Source organism: Vicugna pacos, chromosome 2 (assembly GCF_048564905.1).
Source record: "Vicugna pacos chromosome 2, VicPac4, whole genome shotgun sequence".
NCBI lineage: Eukaryota > Metazoa > Chordata > Mammalia > Artiodactyla > Camelidae > Vicugna > Vicugna pacos.
Window position 1 is genome coordinate 67747408 of NC_132988.1, and position 18900 is coordinate 67766307.

At 33.2% G+C, this 18900-nt stretch overlaps 1 protein-coding gene across 4 annotated transcripts in view; it reads left to right on the forward strand.

Moving 5' to 3' along the window:
• Nucleotides 1-18163, forward strand: part of YTHDC1 (YTH N6-methyladenosine RNA binding protein C1) — a 33598-nt gene extending 15435 nt beyond the window's left edge. Inside the window, exons 6-17 of one of the 4 annotated variants that reach the window (XM_006212489.4) lie at nucleotides 256-309; nucleotides 884-978; nucleotides 2293-2401; nucleotides 2482-2599; nucleotides 8105-8189; nucleotides 9171-9337; nucleotides 11825-11907; nucleotides 13168-13204; nucleotides 13277-13340; nucleotides 13448-13510; nucleotides 14985-15119; nucleotides 17165-18163. In XM_006212489.4, coding sequence (XP_006212551.1) covers nucleotides 256-309; nucleotides 884-978; nucleotides 2293-2401; nucleotides 2482-2599; nucleotides 8105-8189; nucleotides 9171-9337; nucleotides 11825-11907; nucleotides 13168-13204; nucleotides 13277-13340; nucleotides 13448-13510; nucleotides 14985-15119; nucleotides 17165-17389 — 1235 coding nt within the window. In that variant the 3' untranslated portion in view covers nucleotides 17390-18163. The remainder of the gene's footprint in view (nucleotides 1-255; nucleotides 310-883; nucleotides 979-2292; nucleotides 2402-2481; nucleotides 2600-8104; nucleotides 8190-9170; nucleotides 9338-11824; nucleotides 11908-13167; nucleotides 13205-13276; nucleotides 13341-13447; nucleotides 13511-14984; nucleotides 15120-17164) is intronic. The other 3 variants (XM_006212490.4, XM_006212491.4, XM_031689700.2) reach the window with 3 other exon arrangements.
• The last annotated feature ends 737 nt before the right edge of the window (nucleotides 18164-18900 follow it).

The following is an 18900-nucleotide window of genomic DNA, read 5'->3' on the forward strand; positions in this document are numbered from 1 at the left end:
ACTTTTATTTTTTCTTGGAAGATGATGATTCAGTGACTAGTTTTCTGAGTGAGAAACTGTTCAAATATTTTTTTAAAAATCCAAACAACCCAAAAAGCAAAACACTCGTACACATTGAGAAGTATTTGTGTGTGTGGGTGCGCCAGAAAGAATAATTTGTCTTGAATGAGAACTTTATGTGACAAGACTGTAGAAATTTTGTCTTATTTCTATATTAAAGCTCAATCTGAACAAATGTACTTTGGCTAAATACAGGTTCAGAAAAGAAGCATGAGAAATTATCATCTTCCGTTCGTGCTGTCCGAAAAGGTATCATTTAAATTTGAAATTGTTTTCATTGCATGCTGCCTAAAGTCATTATTTTGCCTTATTGGTTCTCCATTAATAGTTGGTTTTAATGTAGTAATGTTCTGATATATTACATTAAGGGAAGAAAAATTAACGATGTAGTCTTACATAGAGCTCCATGTTCACTTCTTACTGCTTATCTTTTAGAACAATAGCAAACATTTTAGGATATCGTAAAAGTTTTTGGACACAGTGGATGGTATATATGTTTTTTATAGCATAGTGGTCTGTTAGCAGTTTTTAAATGATTAATCTGATAAAAGAAATCTATAAAATTTATAGCCATTTTTGTATTTAAATTTGAATATGATATATCAGAACATCACTATATTAGGTTTACTTCCATGCAAAATGCTAATGTGTCCTCTTAGCTTTGCTTTATTATGTGTTGTGGCTTAGCTTTCTAGGTTGAATGGGTGATTATGAATTTTAAAAGTTTAGCTGGGTTGTAGAGGGATAATTTCAGTTAGTACAGCTTACATCCCTCTGTTTGATAATGGCCTCTGGTTAATCAATTTGGATTTCTTTTTTTCAGATCAAACCAGTAAACTCAAATATGTCCTACAGGATGCAAGATTTTTCCTCATAAAGAGTAACAACCATGAGAATGTGTCCCTTGCCAAAGCTAAGGTATTAGCATCAGTTCTGTTGAAACTATCCTAATCTTGAAATTTTTAAATGTGAACTGGATTTGAGTGTCACTTGAGTGCATGAGATACTGTAATTTTTGTGAAAGCTTTAAAGATCCATAGCCCAGTTGCCATAATCCATAGCCCAGTCTGCTTTTGGAGGCAACATAGTAGTAATTTAAGTTTTTAAATCTTTTAAAAGTTTAGGAGTAAATGTATTCAGTATTTGAAGAATGGATATAATTATACATTGTACTGCAAAAGACGTGTTTCTTTCAATTTTTGTAGTTTCTGTATTCAGTTGCTAATTTATTATACTAATACTTTTTAAAGTTTCTTTAGTTAGCCAGTTTTTGTTTTATATTGATGCTGTTCTATGCCTTGAGATTTTTCTTGAAAAAATATCATTCTTTAACAGAGAGTTTCTTTTACTTTTAAAAGTAAGGTCACTATTTTTGGTTTAATAGTTTCTACTGACTCTGAGAAAGTTAAAACTAAAGTTAAATATTTTTTAACCATATTTTTGTCACTATTAATAATCCTGTATTTCTAGCTTAAGTTGAGGATTACCCATTAAATTTTACAGATGGAAGGAATAATACATCAGATAACTCTCTAGTGGAAGTTTATTCTGTTCTTTAGTAGATTTAGGCAGAAGTAATTAATCACTTCGTGTGATGAGATCTAGTTTGTATCAATGGGCTAAACTGGATTAGAGCTTCTGGCTTATTTTACCATTCTCTCTTAATCTTTAATGAACAAAGAATTGAATGCTCTGGAAATTAATAATTATGTTCCAACTCTAGATAAAACACAGGCCTCTTCAAACTATTGATACATGAAAATTTGAACTTAAATAGGAAAAAAGAAATGCTAGTAACTTGACAGAAGTTCTTCACTTATGGATTTACTAATATAATGATAATTATTTCGTTAGGCATAGTTTTTTAAGAAGAAAAATGTACACATTGTGATTCACCTTCAGACAACATGTTTGTACCACAGTAAATGGTTCTGATACTAAAATAATTGTAGGTGATTGTTTTTATTACATGAAATTCTATGCCATATGATTTGCTCACCCCCCTCCCCAGTGTGGTTTACTAGTTGTTTTAGTGATTTGGTTAAGGTTGGTAATTTTCTCCATATTTTTTCTGAGTTTTTAATAGATTATTCCATTATTCTGACAGCTGATAATTGATTATAATTTACTTAAATTTAAAGTACCACAGTATTGGTAGCTTTGATCTTCTGCAAATATAATTGGAAACGTAAATGATTTGCATTGATTTCGGTCTGTGATGTTTGCATATAGGGTGTGTGGTCTACACTGCCGGTAAATGAGAAGAAATTAAATCTTGCATTCAGATCTGCAAGGAGTGTTATCTTAATATTTTCTGTGAGAGAGAGTGGAAAATTTCAAGGTAAGAATAAAAATAAGTTGGATTTTAAAAACATTAATTATATTTGCATCTATATATTATGTTGTGATTTATTCCCTTAGGCTTTGCAAGACTTTCTTCAGAGTCACATCATGGAGGATCTCCTATACATTGGGTGCTTCCAGCAGGAATGAGTGCTAAAATGCTGGGAGGTGTGTTCAAAATTGACTGGATTTGCAGGTAAGTTATACATTTCAGTGTGTAAAGTTGTCCTTGTTTTGAATGGACTGCTAGTTGAGAATAATGTTAAAACTTCACAGTTATATGTTGTAATTTACTATTCTGATTATTCTCCCTTGTTGTTTGGCCTCATTCCTAGGGTGATTGGGACCTGTAAAATTTATTTAACAATCTAAAAAATAACATTAATATGCTTTGATTGTCTTGTTCACCACCTTTATAATCTATATAGGATGCAAAGGGCAAAGGTTTATGTAGTCAAGAGTTTTATGTATTTAAGTTGTCCTCTGTATTAGTAATTCAGCAGTAAATTTGCTACGACAATTGCTTGGAATGTTATTTGGCATATATATATATATGTTTAGTGATTTAACATCGTATTACTGTGGAATGGGAAAACAATCACTCTGATTTGGCTAATAACATTTTGGAGGTGACTAATTTAGTTGTGAACAAGTAGTCTTTTTAAAGGAAGTTAAATCATATTAGCTGGCATTGTTATCTTTTGAAACTGGAATATTTGATTTAAATGTTTGTTAGAAAAATAGACTTATTTCAAACACCGAGTTATTTGCCACTGTTTTTTTTGTCCTTAACTGATTGATTGTATGTTGTTTTATTTTTTATTTTTTTAATAGATATTAATAGAGATTCTGGGGATTGAACCCAGGATCTTGTGCATGCTAAACATGTACTCTGTCACTGAGCTACATCCTCCCCCTGTATATCGTTTAAAAAAAATGATTAAAGAAGTCAATTTAGGTGATACAAACAAACTTGACACTTCAGGAAATGGACAGTCTCTTTTGGAGAACTGCAAAATAGGGCAGATGGCAGAAAGCTTTTCTAGGATCAGTTGTAAAGAAAACAAGGAAGAGACGAATAACAAAACATCTGATTGGACGGAGCCACATAGTCAATCATGTTTGGAATGAGAAAGCCCAGGGTTGACTTGGCATTTGGGAATTGGCTGACTGGATATACTGCATTTCTGATTAAGTGGTGTGTTTATAGGGACATGAAAATTTTACAAGTTTCAGTTTGCTGATGTGACACCCGGGATAGGATTGGCTCCATCTTGGGTCTAGAAAGTTATTTCAACAACAGAAAAAGCTAATTATTTAAGTGAACTTTGTATGACATACACAAATCTGTTACCTGTTAAATTAATTTTAGTTAAATAAGAATTACCTGAAAAGGGACCATATGGGTTTTTTTTGTGTCATAAATTGGCTTACGTGAATTTTTATGAGGATGGAGGAATTGGATAAAAGGGAAAAATGCTATTCATATTCAGGAAGGTAGACTAGCACAAAGAAGAGCCATGGAATCAGAAACCATGGTGTGGGAGATCGGGGGTGGGAGTGGGGTATGTGGGTGGGATAAGGAGACACCTTTTTAATGAACTGTATAGTAAGGAGAAGAACAAAAGACAAAGATGAATGGTAATGTGGACCAGCCTAAGGAGTTAAACCTTTACTGTGGGACAGTGAGGAACTAAGAAAATACATGGGCAGTGATATAGTGGTATTAGGTTGACAATTAAACAAAAAGTTTATGCCATAAGTATACCACCATTATTCGTCCCATCATTACTTTCTATAGGGGAAAAATAGAAGCAGTCTGAATTCTCCCGTACAGGAAATTGGTTAAGTAAATTATGGTTTGTCACTTAAATGTAATATGCAAAAATAATTGTCCATGTAATAAACGGAAAGATAAAATAGATGAAAGAATACATAATTGTAATGTTGGAATGCATTGTTAGGGTGGTGAGACAATAGATGATATCCCCATACTCCATTGTACCCAAGGTTTATTAATACAAAATTATAGTTCTTTAGAAATTAGTTATAATTCAATTAAAATTAGATCATAATCAAAATTATAAAATTTAAAAATCTGATGGCAGTTTATAGGGAAGACAAGGTACCAATTATTTCCTAGCAGAGATAGACACTTTTACTGATTGATTGATTGGCTGGATAACTATAAACACCAAAATAGAGGTTAAGTCTATAGTTTTATGACTAGAAGCATTGTGTCACTAAAAAATATTTGGAGATGATGCTTTCTTAGTAATAGAAAAATAATTACCAGTTTTAGATCACTGGTTGCAAATTTTATTTTGATGTTACTTGTTTTATTAACCTTCATTTTTTAACTATTGGTAAGAAAATTTGTTTCTTAATTTTAGAAGATAAGTTTAATTTAGTCACAGATTATTGTCTTCATGTTCTTCATTGACTTACTGTCTATTATACTAACTCATTAGATACATATAGCAACGGAAGAGGTACAAACCTAAATAGTCCATTTACTAACATTTTGTTCAAGATTTTGGGTATTGACTTTTTTTTTTTTAACTGTTTTCAAGTAAGTTTTAGGTTTAGCTGGAAAGAATATTCTTAAATTTAAAAAGCTTTAATATTATTTTTGTTCAAGAGTAATTTTACAGTACTTAAGAGTTCTGAGGGTGCATGTGATACTTACTACTTTGATATTGCCTTGGGTAAATCACTTGAACTCTCAAGTTCTCTGTATGAATTAGAATTGCATTTGATTCGGAGTTAAAAGGATTAAGCTTCAATAAATATAAACCCTAAGGTCTTTGCTATCAGTAATACTGCTATTAGTATTTTTTCTTTTCAGATATGATAGTTATTAGACTTTCATTTAAGCACCTTGCGGATTTAGTAGTAACTAGCCTTAAGTTTTTAGGTGTGGTCCCTGGATCACTTGCATCAGTAGTATCTGATTGTTAAAATGCAGACTCCTGAGACCCACCTGAAACCTGTAGGCACACTGAAGTTTAAGACCAGATGGTACGTGGTAGCAGATAGGAGGGGAGGCATAAAAAGTGACTTATTTGTCACTGGGAGTTAGATCAAAATAAGGTTATAATCTATAAAATGTCATCTGACTAGAATTAAATCTGCTGACTATTACTGTATTTTATACTCACCCTTTTCATGGCCATTGCAAATAACCCATTTCTCTTCTTTCAGGATTTCTCTTTTATTTTGACTTTAATGACCAAATCACTATCCAGTACACAGAGCCTCTGTACAGTTTCACGTTCTTTTGTTAAATTTGCCCCATTTACTAAGCTCGCTAAGTTAAAGAATTACTCCCATGTTATCTAAAGTACTCACAGTAAAGATAGTCATCTGTAGGCTTCTTCATTACATGTCTGCTCAAAAGCTAACTGTTAGGATGCCTGTTCTCTAATTGTAATCACAGATGTGCAATTTCTCTTATTCTTAATCTGAGCCCTGTTTTGCCTAAGACCTCATAGTTCTCTGTGATATTCTGGCTGGGATTAACTAATTTGTCAAAACAGTAGGCAGATATCTATAGAATCTCGTTAGAACCAGTGCCACCAAAGACTCTTAACCCCAGATGACTCAGCCAGCTTGACATACGCCTTTATTTTGGACCTAGGGTATTCTATTGCTGATATTTAAATAACAGTGATAACTCTGTGCAATAATAATTTGTAACCTTCCTGCACTTTGGTTAGTTGTAGATTATATATTCCTTTCCTATAACTGTTTTTTAACTGGCAGTTTAGAAGAAAAATCTAAGAAAGTATTAAACGAAATACAAAGTTTTAAACTATAGATCTGCCTCTAGATATTCTAGGCTTTGGTATGGACTTGCTCTAGCTTAATGATAGTCTCTTTCTCCCAACCTCCCTGAAAAGGGGGCAGGGCAGGGAATGTTTGTGTGTGTATATGTATATTTTATGTATGTATGTATGCTTTTTAAATTTATTTTAATTCTTATTTTTTATTGACATGTAGTCAATTTACAGCATTAATTTCAGGTGTACAGCAAAGTGATTGTTATATATATACATACCTATGTGTATATATATTCTTGAACTACTCTTGATGTGTGAGGTAAGATATGTGTTAGATGAAGAATCCAAGTCTTGTAGTAGTACCTAGTGGGCATTTCCATTACTCACTGCCCACTTCTTCCATACCTTCATATCACCACTGCAGATCATGCCCCCTTGTTAACATTAATTTTAGAAGTACTTCTCTTTCCTATAAATGTCAAAATGTTTCTGAGGTTTAAAACAGTGGTAAAAATTCGAGCATGTAATACTCATCTTTAAGAAAATTCATGTAAGGTTAGAATAAATGGTTATGTAGCATTTATTTACTGGACCAGGTTAGGTTACCTGCTTGTATTTTGTCTTCTCTGGTATGTCTTTGCTCAAGTCCTTTTCATTGCTTCAAATGTAACCCTGCCTTAACCTCCCTACATATGGCTTTTCCTGAATCTCTTTTTCTTTCAGATTTATCCCATATGCCACCTTTTCCAGGATGCAATTTCTGGTTTTTTTTTTCTTTCCAAAATAAATATGAACATCCACATGAAAAACAAAATTCTATACTCTGTGCTACTCATTCATTTACAAAATAGTTGTGTGTGCTTGTTTATTCTTTGATAAAAGCTGTGGAAGAAAAGTTAGGAATGCAGGCTCTTCTTTGTCTTATTCGTCTTTGTGTGTCCTTTGAAAAATTTCATTTGTATTATAGTTATAATAAATAATTCTTTAAAGCATTTACTTAATTTGACATTGCTTGTTTTATGCACAATTAGATGATACCTTATCGAACGTTGTTAATTTCTGATTGTTTTTTGACAACTAACAAGTACTTATTACAATGTCATATTTGTGTTCAGTATTATGCTAGGTTGATAAAGAACTATAAAAATACAGGATACTTTTTTTAACTTGGAGAGACCATTTTCCCCTATTGCTCACAGAGCTTAGAGCTGGGTTTTTTGTTTTTTGTTGTTGTTGTTTTTTTTTAAGGTAAATACGTATAGCACTATAGTATAAGTGGAGGACATAATTAATACATGCAAATATGTGTATTTATAACTATAAACATTTGTACTGTCAAGAGCCATTCCATGTGTGGTGGGGAGTATTGCGTTATCAAAAGGGGAGGACGCTTGACTTTGGGAAAGCAGTCCTGAACTAAGAATAGGGAACACTTACTTTCATTTGGTGTTAACTGCCTGGTTAAGGCTTATCTCTTTGTTGATCAGTTATTAAAAAATACAGTTTCTTTTAGTACAGAGAAGCAAGAAATATGCTAAACACTTGATATTTCAAACTACTAAAAACAACTATGAAGACAATAGTGATATCCTGGTTTATAAGATGAAGAAACTCAGGCTCGGAGAAGTTGAAAGAGAGTTGGGATTTAAACCCCAAACTGTCTTGGTTTCCAAGCTCATATTCTTAAGCATGTTATTTAGGTCTGTTTCGTTTTGTTCCGTTTGTTTTTTTAAAACACTGGGGAGAATGTGGAAAGAATGCATCTCTGAAGATGGTTCCCTTTCTGGGAAACAAGTTCTACCAGTCTTAAATTTTAGTCACATTTAAATTGTGATTAACATAAGAATTCACTGTGAAAGTACTGTAAGGCCTTTAAAGGATTCTGCAAAAGAATATAATTGATAACACTGTATTTTTAGGCGTGAACTACCCTTCACTAAGTCGGCTCATCTCACTAACCCTTGGAATGAACATAAGCCAGTAAAGATTGGACGTGATGGACAGGTTTGTTGTTTTAGTTGATTCTTTAAAAAAAACACATATTTAATCAACCCTTTTAGAGATCTTTATTGAGGGACATTTAAAAACCATTTTTGAAAGAACTTGGGAAAGATTAAGGGAAGATACTCTTATTTGGAGTTTGTGATCACTGTGATTATGACTGATTAATAAAACTTCCATTAATATTGAAAGATAGGTAGCTTTATGTGATACTTTAATTAATACAATTGAAGGAAATTTTTTTTGAAGAAAATTGACATTATTTCAAATGGTTTTTCATTATATTTATTACGGTTTTAATAGATTCTGCATTTTGTATAATACATTTCAGAAATGCCATTTAACATCTTTGCTGAAATCTTCTGAATAGAAGGAAGCTTTATGAAAAGATGATAAGTATATGTACTCAGATTTTCAAGTCTACAAATGAAATTAAAATAAATCCAGACCTGTGACCCTTATGTTTCTACATATATTTTTGAACCAGGTTTTCATTGCTTATAAAAGAAATGTTGGTAATTGAAAATCAAACTTAATTTTAAAAAGCCCATAGGTTAGTCTGCCTTTGTAGTTAATGTATTTCAGTGCATTTAGCTCTTCATAATTACGAAAGTTGTTCACACACACTAAAGTATTGTTTTCCCCCACTGTGTTAAGATGGATGACTTTGTCCTGATTCTTAAGTATTCTGCACAAAGAAATACTCCTTTGTTGCAGAGGGTGATTGTCACAGAGTTTTTTGTATAGTTAACTTTGGAGATTTTATACTTTTAGTTTTTTACCTTTATATAAATACATGAAACACTTTCGAAAGGCTTTTTAATACCTTTCACGGAAGTTTATCGGAATCTCATACAATCATCAACCTCGGGAAGGAAGCCTTCAAGTCAGTCTGTTTTTCTTGTACATGAGGAAAATACAGCAAGTCTATTGAAAGTGTCTCCTCTTTTTTTCTTCTTGTAAATTACTACTTTCCTATTTTAGGAAATTGAACTTGAATGTGGAACCCAGCTTTGTCTTCTATTTCCCCCTGATGAAAGTATTGACTTGTATCAGGTCATTCATAAAATGCGTCACAAGAGAAGAATGCATTCTCAGCCCCGATCAAGAGGACGTCCATCCCGTCGAGAACCAGTCCGGGATGTGGGAAGGTTAGAAACGTTCTTTGGACTGATAATAGGCACATGTGTCAGAATAACATGATGGAGGAATTTGATTCGTCAAAAGTTTGTCCTGCGGTAAAGAAGAAAGAGAAAATCCTCAAATCAAGCTGCATGGACTAGTTTGTGGCTTCATTGAGGATTTCACATGGTCTCACCTTGGTCTCAGTCATTTTTCAAGAGGAAAATGGGGATCTTTCCTAATGCAGAAAAAATTATTTGCTAAAGCGTGATAACCAGTTTAGATGATAATCTCATTATACGATGTATACCACTGAAATGAGGTAGGCCTTTGTTGCTAAGAACAGGCTAGGAAGGAGGAAGAGGAGAAAGTCTTTATTTGCAAAAATTGTTAATATTTTGTAAAAAGCCTTTTCTTTCAGGTGTGTCTCTGGATAACCTTATCAGATATGGGACTTTTATAAAGGATCACTAATATTTTTTCAGAAGATGCCGCCTTATTTAGAGGATAAAATATTTTAAATTATTTTGATGTTCAAGAGGAGCATTATTGGGACTATTTCAGATTTTACCACCGTGATGTGTTAACCCCATTGTCAAATATTGTCTAACATGTACCCAGTGAATTCACACATCTTGCTGAGCTTCTGAAAACCATAGGTTCTTTCCAAAGGGGATCAAGTGGCCCTGGGAGACCCGGCAACAAACCAAAAAGAAAGGCTGTTGCTGTGTCTGTTTTCAACTTTTCCAGATGCTGGCAGTACCTGTGGACTTAAAAGTGTTTTTAGAGGATCGCCATGGTTATTGATCACTACTTTATGAACTAAACAGCATTTTCCAGGAAAAGGGGGTTTAACTTGTTACAGAATTGGAGAAGTTTTTGCAAAGGACTGATTTAAGCCCTTCTACCCAACACCTTCCCCTGTCTAGATTTGCATACAGCTAAATCTAAAATACTCTGCTAAAGACTGTTGGATGTATGGTTGATGATGGGATGAAACCTTTGGTTAAGTTTCCTTTTGATGGAAACATCCTGTGGTAGGTACAGATAATCCAACAAGCGTCCCTATTTCTTTGAGCTTAAGAAGGACACTGTCAAGTAGGTAGGAGGAACCTGGCAGAGCCCCCTTATTGTTGGCCTAGAAGGACTGAACACCAAGATGTCTCTTGAAGTTTTAAGCTAAGAGAGTTCCAGTGCAATACAGTACATACAAGTGAAGTTTACCTCAGTTTTGCAATGGACTGTAAACCATACTTATTACACCACTACACCTTCTCTCAAGCCTGCCAGGGCCTCCATATTTGTATGTGGCTTACAGCTTAAAGTCAGTAGTTGGACTACTTTATGAACTGTTACTATCATGTTTTATTCCGGTCGTAAATGCACTTCCCAAACTACAAGAAAGCGGTATGTTTATTTTTTAAACCAGCTTTTCATTTTCTTAGTCTTATTTATTGTAGATGCAACTGTTTTTATTCTGTTGGGGGGCTTGGGTTTATTGCAACTTAGCAGTTTGAGTGAATTTGTGTTGCAAAAGTTAATGAAAGCAGTTGATACTCAGAGAAATAACTGGAAAACTAGTGATGTCAGGTTATCACAGAGTTTTTGATATTAAGGGTAAAAAGATATTTATTACCTTAAAAACTTGGATTTTTGTTTCTTTTGTGTAGCTCTTTATTAAACTGTAAGTAAAATGAAGTGTATTTAATGATGTATTTACGTTAACCATTAAGATTTATGGTAGATAGTGAAGAGCAGCCCTCTGCAGAGAGTAAAGTTTGAACTTGTATAAACTCTGTTAAAACTCTGCCCCATTACTTGCCAGTATTATTTTTTAAGGCATTGTCTCTGGAAATAAAATTCCCTGAATTCTTAAATGTTATTAACTTTAGAAATTAGTTTTTTGAAGTATTAAGATTTTCAAAACTTACCTGTAAAGTCACTTTTAATAAGTGTCAAATTTTCTGTATGATCATGTGAAAAGTATAATTTTGTGCAAAGTAGAAGAAAAATATTTAAGAAGTCCTCATTCTTCAGACTTAGCCTAACATGACACTAATAAGTTTAAATATATGGATTTTGTAGTTACTTATTGTGTAATGATGAGAGAGTTTTTCTCCCTCTCTTTTTACTTGAATGGAGACTCTGAGAAAGTGTTTTAATTGCTAAACTAGATATTAACATTAGTTTGAGGGCAGCTCATTTACTTTTGTTTTGATTACTAAAATATGATTTACATATTTTGAGCAGATTACTCTTTGCAAGCGTCTCATCACAGCATGAGGATTACAGAAATATCTTGTTTCCAGCAGTACATCTAAGGATTAGTATATAGTAATTAATTTGAGGAATTAAAATTTAGAAATTTTAAGATACTTGCTCACCAGAAATTAGGGTGTTATTTTAAAGGAAATAATAAGCTATTCTTTGTACTTATTTTTGTCAGAAACTCTTGCTTTGCTGTTTGTTCTCCCAGCAGTTTTTGGTTTAATTTCTAATGTGTCTAATTTGTGTAGGCGTCGACCAGAAGATTATGATATTCATAACAGCAGAAAGAAACCAAGGATTGACTATGCCCCTGAGTTTCATCAGAGACCAGGTTAATATTTTATAATCCTGATGACTTGAAATTATTAAAAACAGTAACAGCAACAACAACACAAAAACTTCTGTCATGGGCCTATAGTTTTAAAAGTGAGAAAACTTAGGATGTGACTGCTTAAACCTTAGAAATTTATTAATAGTTCTTAATAATTCTTCCTCTACTTTAAATTTGTTTAATCTATTCCAGTGTGACTCATTATCATAGTCTGTTAATTACCTGAAATTGCCAGTTTATAATTACTGCACAAATGGAAACTGCGTATGTGTTTTAAGATTAAATGTAGTTAGGGAAAGCAATGATCTTACACTGTTAGGCTTTTTCTTCTCTGGTACTTAGTATTTCATGTGGTATATAGCTTTAATTAGAAACTGAAATTTTTTTTTTACATACAAGTATCTTTGACTTCCATGTTTATAGAGAGGAGTAGGAAGTACTTGGCTTGTAATCTAAAAGCAGCTTCTCAGTTAGTCTTTCCCTTACTAGAAACATAAAAGGCAAACTGTATTATTTAAAATTGTCAGTGATCCAATTATAAAGATTAAGCAGTTTGGAAATTGGTGTTAGTGAGCACTACAGCACTGTTACATCACAAGTGGCTTGATAAGCCTCATTCTTCTCTAAAATGGGATATTCCAGAGAGTAAAATTAATTTTACTCCCATAACTTGGCCACTCACTTTTTTTTACATTTTAATTTGCTGAGTCCTTACTAGAAGCAGATATGGGAGGGGGCGAATATTTCTCTATCACCATGGTTCTTTCATTTAAAGTGTATATATCTTCATTTTTGCAACTTTTGTAATTTTGCTTTTCTTCCCTTAAGTTTGCATTTTTTAAAACGATCTATGATTGATTTAGAAAGGCTTCTGTGTACTCAAGGTGGAAGGTAAACATTTGTTTTAAGAAAGTCCTATTACAGTGTCCTCAAGATAATTCCTCTTCCCTTACCTTTATTATGGTGCAGCATGAAGAAATTTCTGTCTAGCAAGAATTGGGGTGTGGATTTAGAAGATCCATATGAAAACCTCTCTAGCAGTTTATAATTCTGTGATATCAGTAAGTTATTTAGTTACTTCCTAAATTATCTTGAAATCTGAGAAGAAAATCTGAAAATGGAATGATACGTAATAGCATCATTTAATAGCATCACTATATTTCATGGGAAGAATTGAAATGAGTGGTAAGGAAGGTTTAATTATAATGCCATAATAAAAAGTATAAATTTGATATACTAAAATGCTTGATGTTTGAACAGGGTATTTAAAGGATCCACGATACCAGGAAGTAGACAGGTAAGTTGGGTTCACTCTTGCTTAGTTTTGAATTACATTCTTGGAACTAGTTTATGAATTACCTGAATTTAGTTTCACAAATCTTATTCCCAACAGACGATTTTCAGGAGTTCGCCGAGATGTGTTTTTAAATGGGGTAAGCATTTCATTTTTTATATTTAATGTATGTAAAATCAGGATCTGATTTATTTTGTAGTTCTGGGTTTTTTATTTACTTATTGACATTATCACCTTTCATTTTAGTCCTACAATGATTATGTGAGGGAGTTTCATAACATGGGACCACCACCACCTTGGCAAGGAATGGTTTGTATTCTATTTTTGCAAGTTATTTTACTTCGTTTGCAGTTTGATTGTTACAGTTACCCATTAAGAGACTTAATATACGTATCTTTGAGGACAAATAACTGCATGCTGTTTTTAAAACTCAAGACTCATGAATGATTTGATTTGTATTAATAGTACAGGCTTAACTGACAAGTCTTATGATTTATTATTGTAGTGGTAGGTAGTGCAAAACTCTAGGTTCAAACACCTTCTCTTCACAAATCTGACCTAGACAAGTTTCATAATACTTTTTTTTTTCTTAGTTTTCCTTTCCTGTAAAACTCAGTGAGCGTCTATTTATTCTTTGGCTCATCAAACTTAATGTTTAGTATCCACTCTTTGCAAGGCACTGTGCTTTCTCTGGGTATGCATTGGTGAATAAATTGGACGTTATGCCTATCCTTGTATGGCTTAAAATTTAATGGAATAATGTCAGCCTCATAGGAAGCTTAATTTGCAAAATACATGTAAAATTTATAGCTTAGTGCCTGACTCTAATATTCAGTAAATTTTCTGTTTAAGATAAGGTTAATTAAACCTTGTTTCTAAACTTTTTTTTCTATATTTAAGAAAACTGGATATGCTTTTTAGAGTATATTTTGAGATATTGAGGATAGCTGAAGCATCAATTCCTCAGAAATAAAAAACTTGGAAGTAGTTCTTACTGTTTCTTTCTTTTTAAACATTTTTTTATTTTAAGTGCTGCCTGTAATGTGACCTTTACATCTGACTTTTGTTTCACTTAAGGTATTGTACACAGATAGATGAATTATAAATTTCTTTCCTTTAGATTCTATGAAATTAAAATAAACAAAGTATTTATTATGTTGACGCTAACTAGGGGGAGAAGTACCTTTTATTTGTTCTTACTCATTTTATAATGGCATTTAAAAGTTTATTCGCTCCTGGATTTTTTTTTTTTTTTTTAAAGAATAGATTTGTGCATAGTGGTTAAGATGACTGATTCCAGAGCCAGAGTGCTTGATGCTGTATCTAACTTCCACTCCTTTAATAGCAATGTGATCTTAAGCCAATTACTTGACCATTTTGGTGCCTCAGTTTGCCCTTTTGTAAACTATGATTATGTAACAGTACCTATCTGGTACGGTTGCTGTGAGAATTAAATGAGATGTGTGAAGTGCTTAGGATAGTGCCTGGTTCATAGTAATTAATCAGTGTGTAGTAACGGCTTGCTATGTCTATTAGAATTTAAATAATGTGTTAAAAAGTATAAACATGTTAAATCTTACAAGATATGTATCCAGTTGGATAGTTTATTGCACATGTATTTTCAATAAGCAAATATAATATTGTGAAGAATCCTAATACCATCAAAGTGGAAGGCTAGTACAGATTAAATTGTTTGGGATGGGTGATTTGGATAGGGGAATTCTAAAAATGGTTTGTTTACAAGGGTGTTCGGTAGATGCTCATGGAAGTTTTCTTTTTTTAGACTCCTTATCCTGGGATGGAACAACCTCCACACCATCCTTACTATCAGCACCATGCTCCACCTCCTCAAGCTCATCCCCCTTACTCAGGACATCACCCAGTACCACATGAAGCCAGATACAGAGATAAACGAGTAGTAAGTGCATAAGAAGGCAGAGATGTGAGGCATCTGCTAATAATTCTGTAGAAAATTTAAATGTGGGGCATACCAGGGCACATTGAGTGGTGGAATGTTTCATATTCTTACTGCTTACTGCAGACTTTGAAGCAGTTCACTGTTTGTTTTTACTAAAAGTGACTAATCCCGTTTAACTAGACTATATTTCTTTCACTGATCAAGCATGAACTGCTTAGGTTGAGGCAACTCCTACATACAACTTTCAGGTAATGTCCTAGTGATACAGCAAACTAGGTAGTGTCCTAAAGATACCATAAACTAGGATGTTTTCTTTTTGTGCTTGAATCTTTAAATGTAACTCTGTAATTAATATTACAGATAGATATTTCTAAGCTCTATATATTCTGGCTGACTCAATTTTCGTACGATAGATGGTATATATTTAGTTAATAGATAAACTCTAATCTCATTTAGTCATTTATTTCTGGTTCTACCATATTTTGTTAAAGCTAGTAATCAAATGAATTATTTCACCTCTCTATCTCTTGATTCTTACGATGATACAGCAAACGACAAACAGATAAGAAGCAATGCAGCAGAAAAGTAATTGTCCCTTAATAGATTTTGGTTCCGATAGTTGATATGAAAGCTTTTTTTTCAGTAACTTCAAAATAGGATGAATGAAAGACAGTCTCTAGTTTGAGATTTCTGGGTCTTCAACATAGTTGGGTCAAGTTTGTTTTTTAAATGTTATGCACGCACACGCACACGCGCACACACACTCTCTGACTCTGTGCTGGGCCACATAAACTCCTTTTATCTTCCCAGATGGTGAAGGGCTTGCATATTTGATAGGGCCCATCAGAGCAGTAGTTTCCTAGCCTGTCATTGAGATACTTTGGTCTGTCATTTATTTCGTTATCCTTATACAGATATTAATCCTTCAAAATAAAGTCATACTAGAACTTTCAATATTCAGTAAAACAGTCTGTGAATCCTAATGACTAATAGACTTCAGTGGGTTTTTTTTTTCAGTCACAGAAAAAGAAATATACAGCCTGTGTATGATGAAATCTTAGTTCACTAGATTACTGGGTTGTGTTTAAAAAAAATCCCTTTTGTGAATGATCATATTATTTTCACAATAGGAAGTTTTCCTGAGATTCTTTTACAAAATATACTCGTCCTTTTTAACAAGTTCTGTTTCATGCACGTTTATGTACTTGCTTTTTGATTAGTATTTATGTTTCATGCTTACGTAATATTTACTTATTTATTATATATGAAAGGTAATGTGGAATTGTTGAACCTTATATCCTGTACATTCAAGCTGAGTTTTGAAGAGACCAAGTTCAGTAAGTAGAGATGAGTTGCGAACTAAGAGTAGAAAGCCTAGAGGAGGTATCAGACTTAAAGTAGCCGCATGGCAACTTTGCACCTCAGTTGCTTAATCTTACCCTTCGCTGTCCTCCTCAACCTTTTGTGGATTATTAGCTCTGTGTGGAGTAGACTCCACAATCTTACTGCAGTACATACTTTCTCAAAATTCTATGAAATGCCTGAACTGTTTGTCATTAACAGTGATTTAGTTTGAGAGAAAATCCAGAATGGAAAAATTCCTAATTTCACCTTAAGAGGGCAGAGTTGGCTTAGTTTAGTTTGTAGAATCAAAGGAGGAAAAACAGGGTTCACCATGTTGCAGAAAAACGTTGATGACATTTAATGTAATTGGCAACGTGTATTCATGTATTGATCATGTGGTTGATGGTCCCCACTAGGTGATTATTTTGGCCTAAATCTTATTAAAGGGATTGGATGGAGAAATTAAATAGAAAACTAACTACGTGAAGTAATTTTTAACGAGATTTGAATAATCCTCTGCTGTAGGTGTCTAATGAGTAAGACATCGAAATCCTTTTTCTAAACAGCGTCAGAATTACATTCTGAATTAATGCATAAGTATATTTCTCTAGATTCTTTCTCTCTACCAGACAATTATAATAAAGGGACTCATAAATTCCATTTGATTTTGACATACCTTACCCATTTCTTACCTTTTTTAGCATGATTATGATATGAGGGTGGATGATTTCCTTCGTCGAACACAAGCTGTTGTCAGTGGTCGGAGAAGTAGACCCCGTGAAAGAGATCGGGAGCGAGAACGTGACCGTCCTAGAGATAACAGAAGAGACAGAGAGCGAGATAGAGGACGTGATAGAGAAAGAGAAAGAGAGCGATTATGTGATCGGGACAGAGACCGAGGGGAGAGAGGTCGATATAGAAGATAATGCGCTTTTGGAAGCACTGATTGTTTAAAGATAAAATATCTTGTATTTTTCTTTTTGTGTGTGTTTACAAGTAGTAAATTTATTTTCAGCTGTCTGCTTAAAGTTCATTGTGTAGAAGGATTTATTATGACCCTCTTTGTTCCAAGCATGCAGTATAATAAGAACTGGAAAAACTCAAATCCTCCAAAAATGCACAGCTGACAATTTGAGTTGACACTTACTGGGGCAGAATGGAACAGTCCAAGAATGTAGATATTGATTCATTCTCCGTAATGTTTATCTACTTATAGTGTGTTCATCCTAGAGTTATTTTTGTTTGTTTTCTTCCTTTTGGATCTTAACTGATGACTGCCATGATATTTTGCTTTGATGTGTTTCTAAATGTAGTTGCACACGGTTCAGTAAAAATAATGCTGCTATCAGGTATGCAAATATTGAAGTATGATGGTTTGACTGTATGGCAGTGTTGTAGCAGCCTCTTGGTTTCTCCCTTTCCTTTTTTTTTTTAATCTTAAAAAAAGTCACTTTTTATTTTTCTTCCATCTTCAATGATGAGAGCAATATTAAGAAGACATTGCTATCTAATTTTTAATCTTTTTAAATAAATTCCCATGTTCAGTAGCATGGTTGATGCCATCGCTTTAGCCTTCCCCTCCACACTGTACACATCGTCCTGGAATGTTCACAACTTGTGTGTGCGGCAGCGGAAGATAATTCCCATATTCTACATTGCTACTGTTTTGTATAAAATAAATTGGTAAAGATTGACACTTATCCGTTGTGTTTCTTTCTTGTCTGGAAGCAAGTTTGTTTTCTTATGTATTAGTGGGCATCAAAGAATGCTTTGTGTTTAGGGATTATAGGGGCCCCATTTGCCTTTTTTTTTTTTTGCATATTTTAGCAATTAACCTAGGTCATTTAACTTTCTTTTTTTATGTATATTTTTATTGAAGTATAATCAGTTTACAGTGTTGTGTCAGTTTCTGGTGTACAGCACAATACTTCAGTCATATAGGAACATACATATGTTTGTTTTCATACTCCTTTTCACCATAAGTTACTACAGGTTATTAAATATATTTCCCTGTGCTATACAGTATAAACTTGTTTATCTATTTTGTATATATTAGTTAGTATCTGCAAATCTGAACTCCTACTTTATCCCTTCCTCCTGGTAACCATAGTTTGTTTTCTGTGTGAGTCTGTTTCTATTTTGTAAATAAGTTTGTCTTTGTTTTTCTGTTTTTTAGATTCCACATGTAAGTGATATATGGATTTTTCTTTCTCTTTCTGGCTTGCTTCACTTAGAATGACAATCTCCAGGTTCATCCGTGTTGCTGCAAATGGCATTATTTTATTATTTATTATGGCTGAGTAGTATTCCATTGTATAAATATACCACAGGTTCTTTAATTAACTTTCTAATACAAGAACTAATGGTACACAATGGAGTTAGTTTCCTATGTTGGTTAAGTGTTCACCTGATAAAATTTTTGGTTCTACTCTGGTCA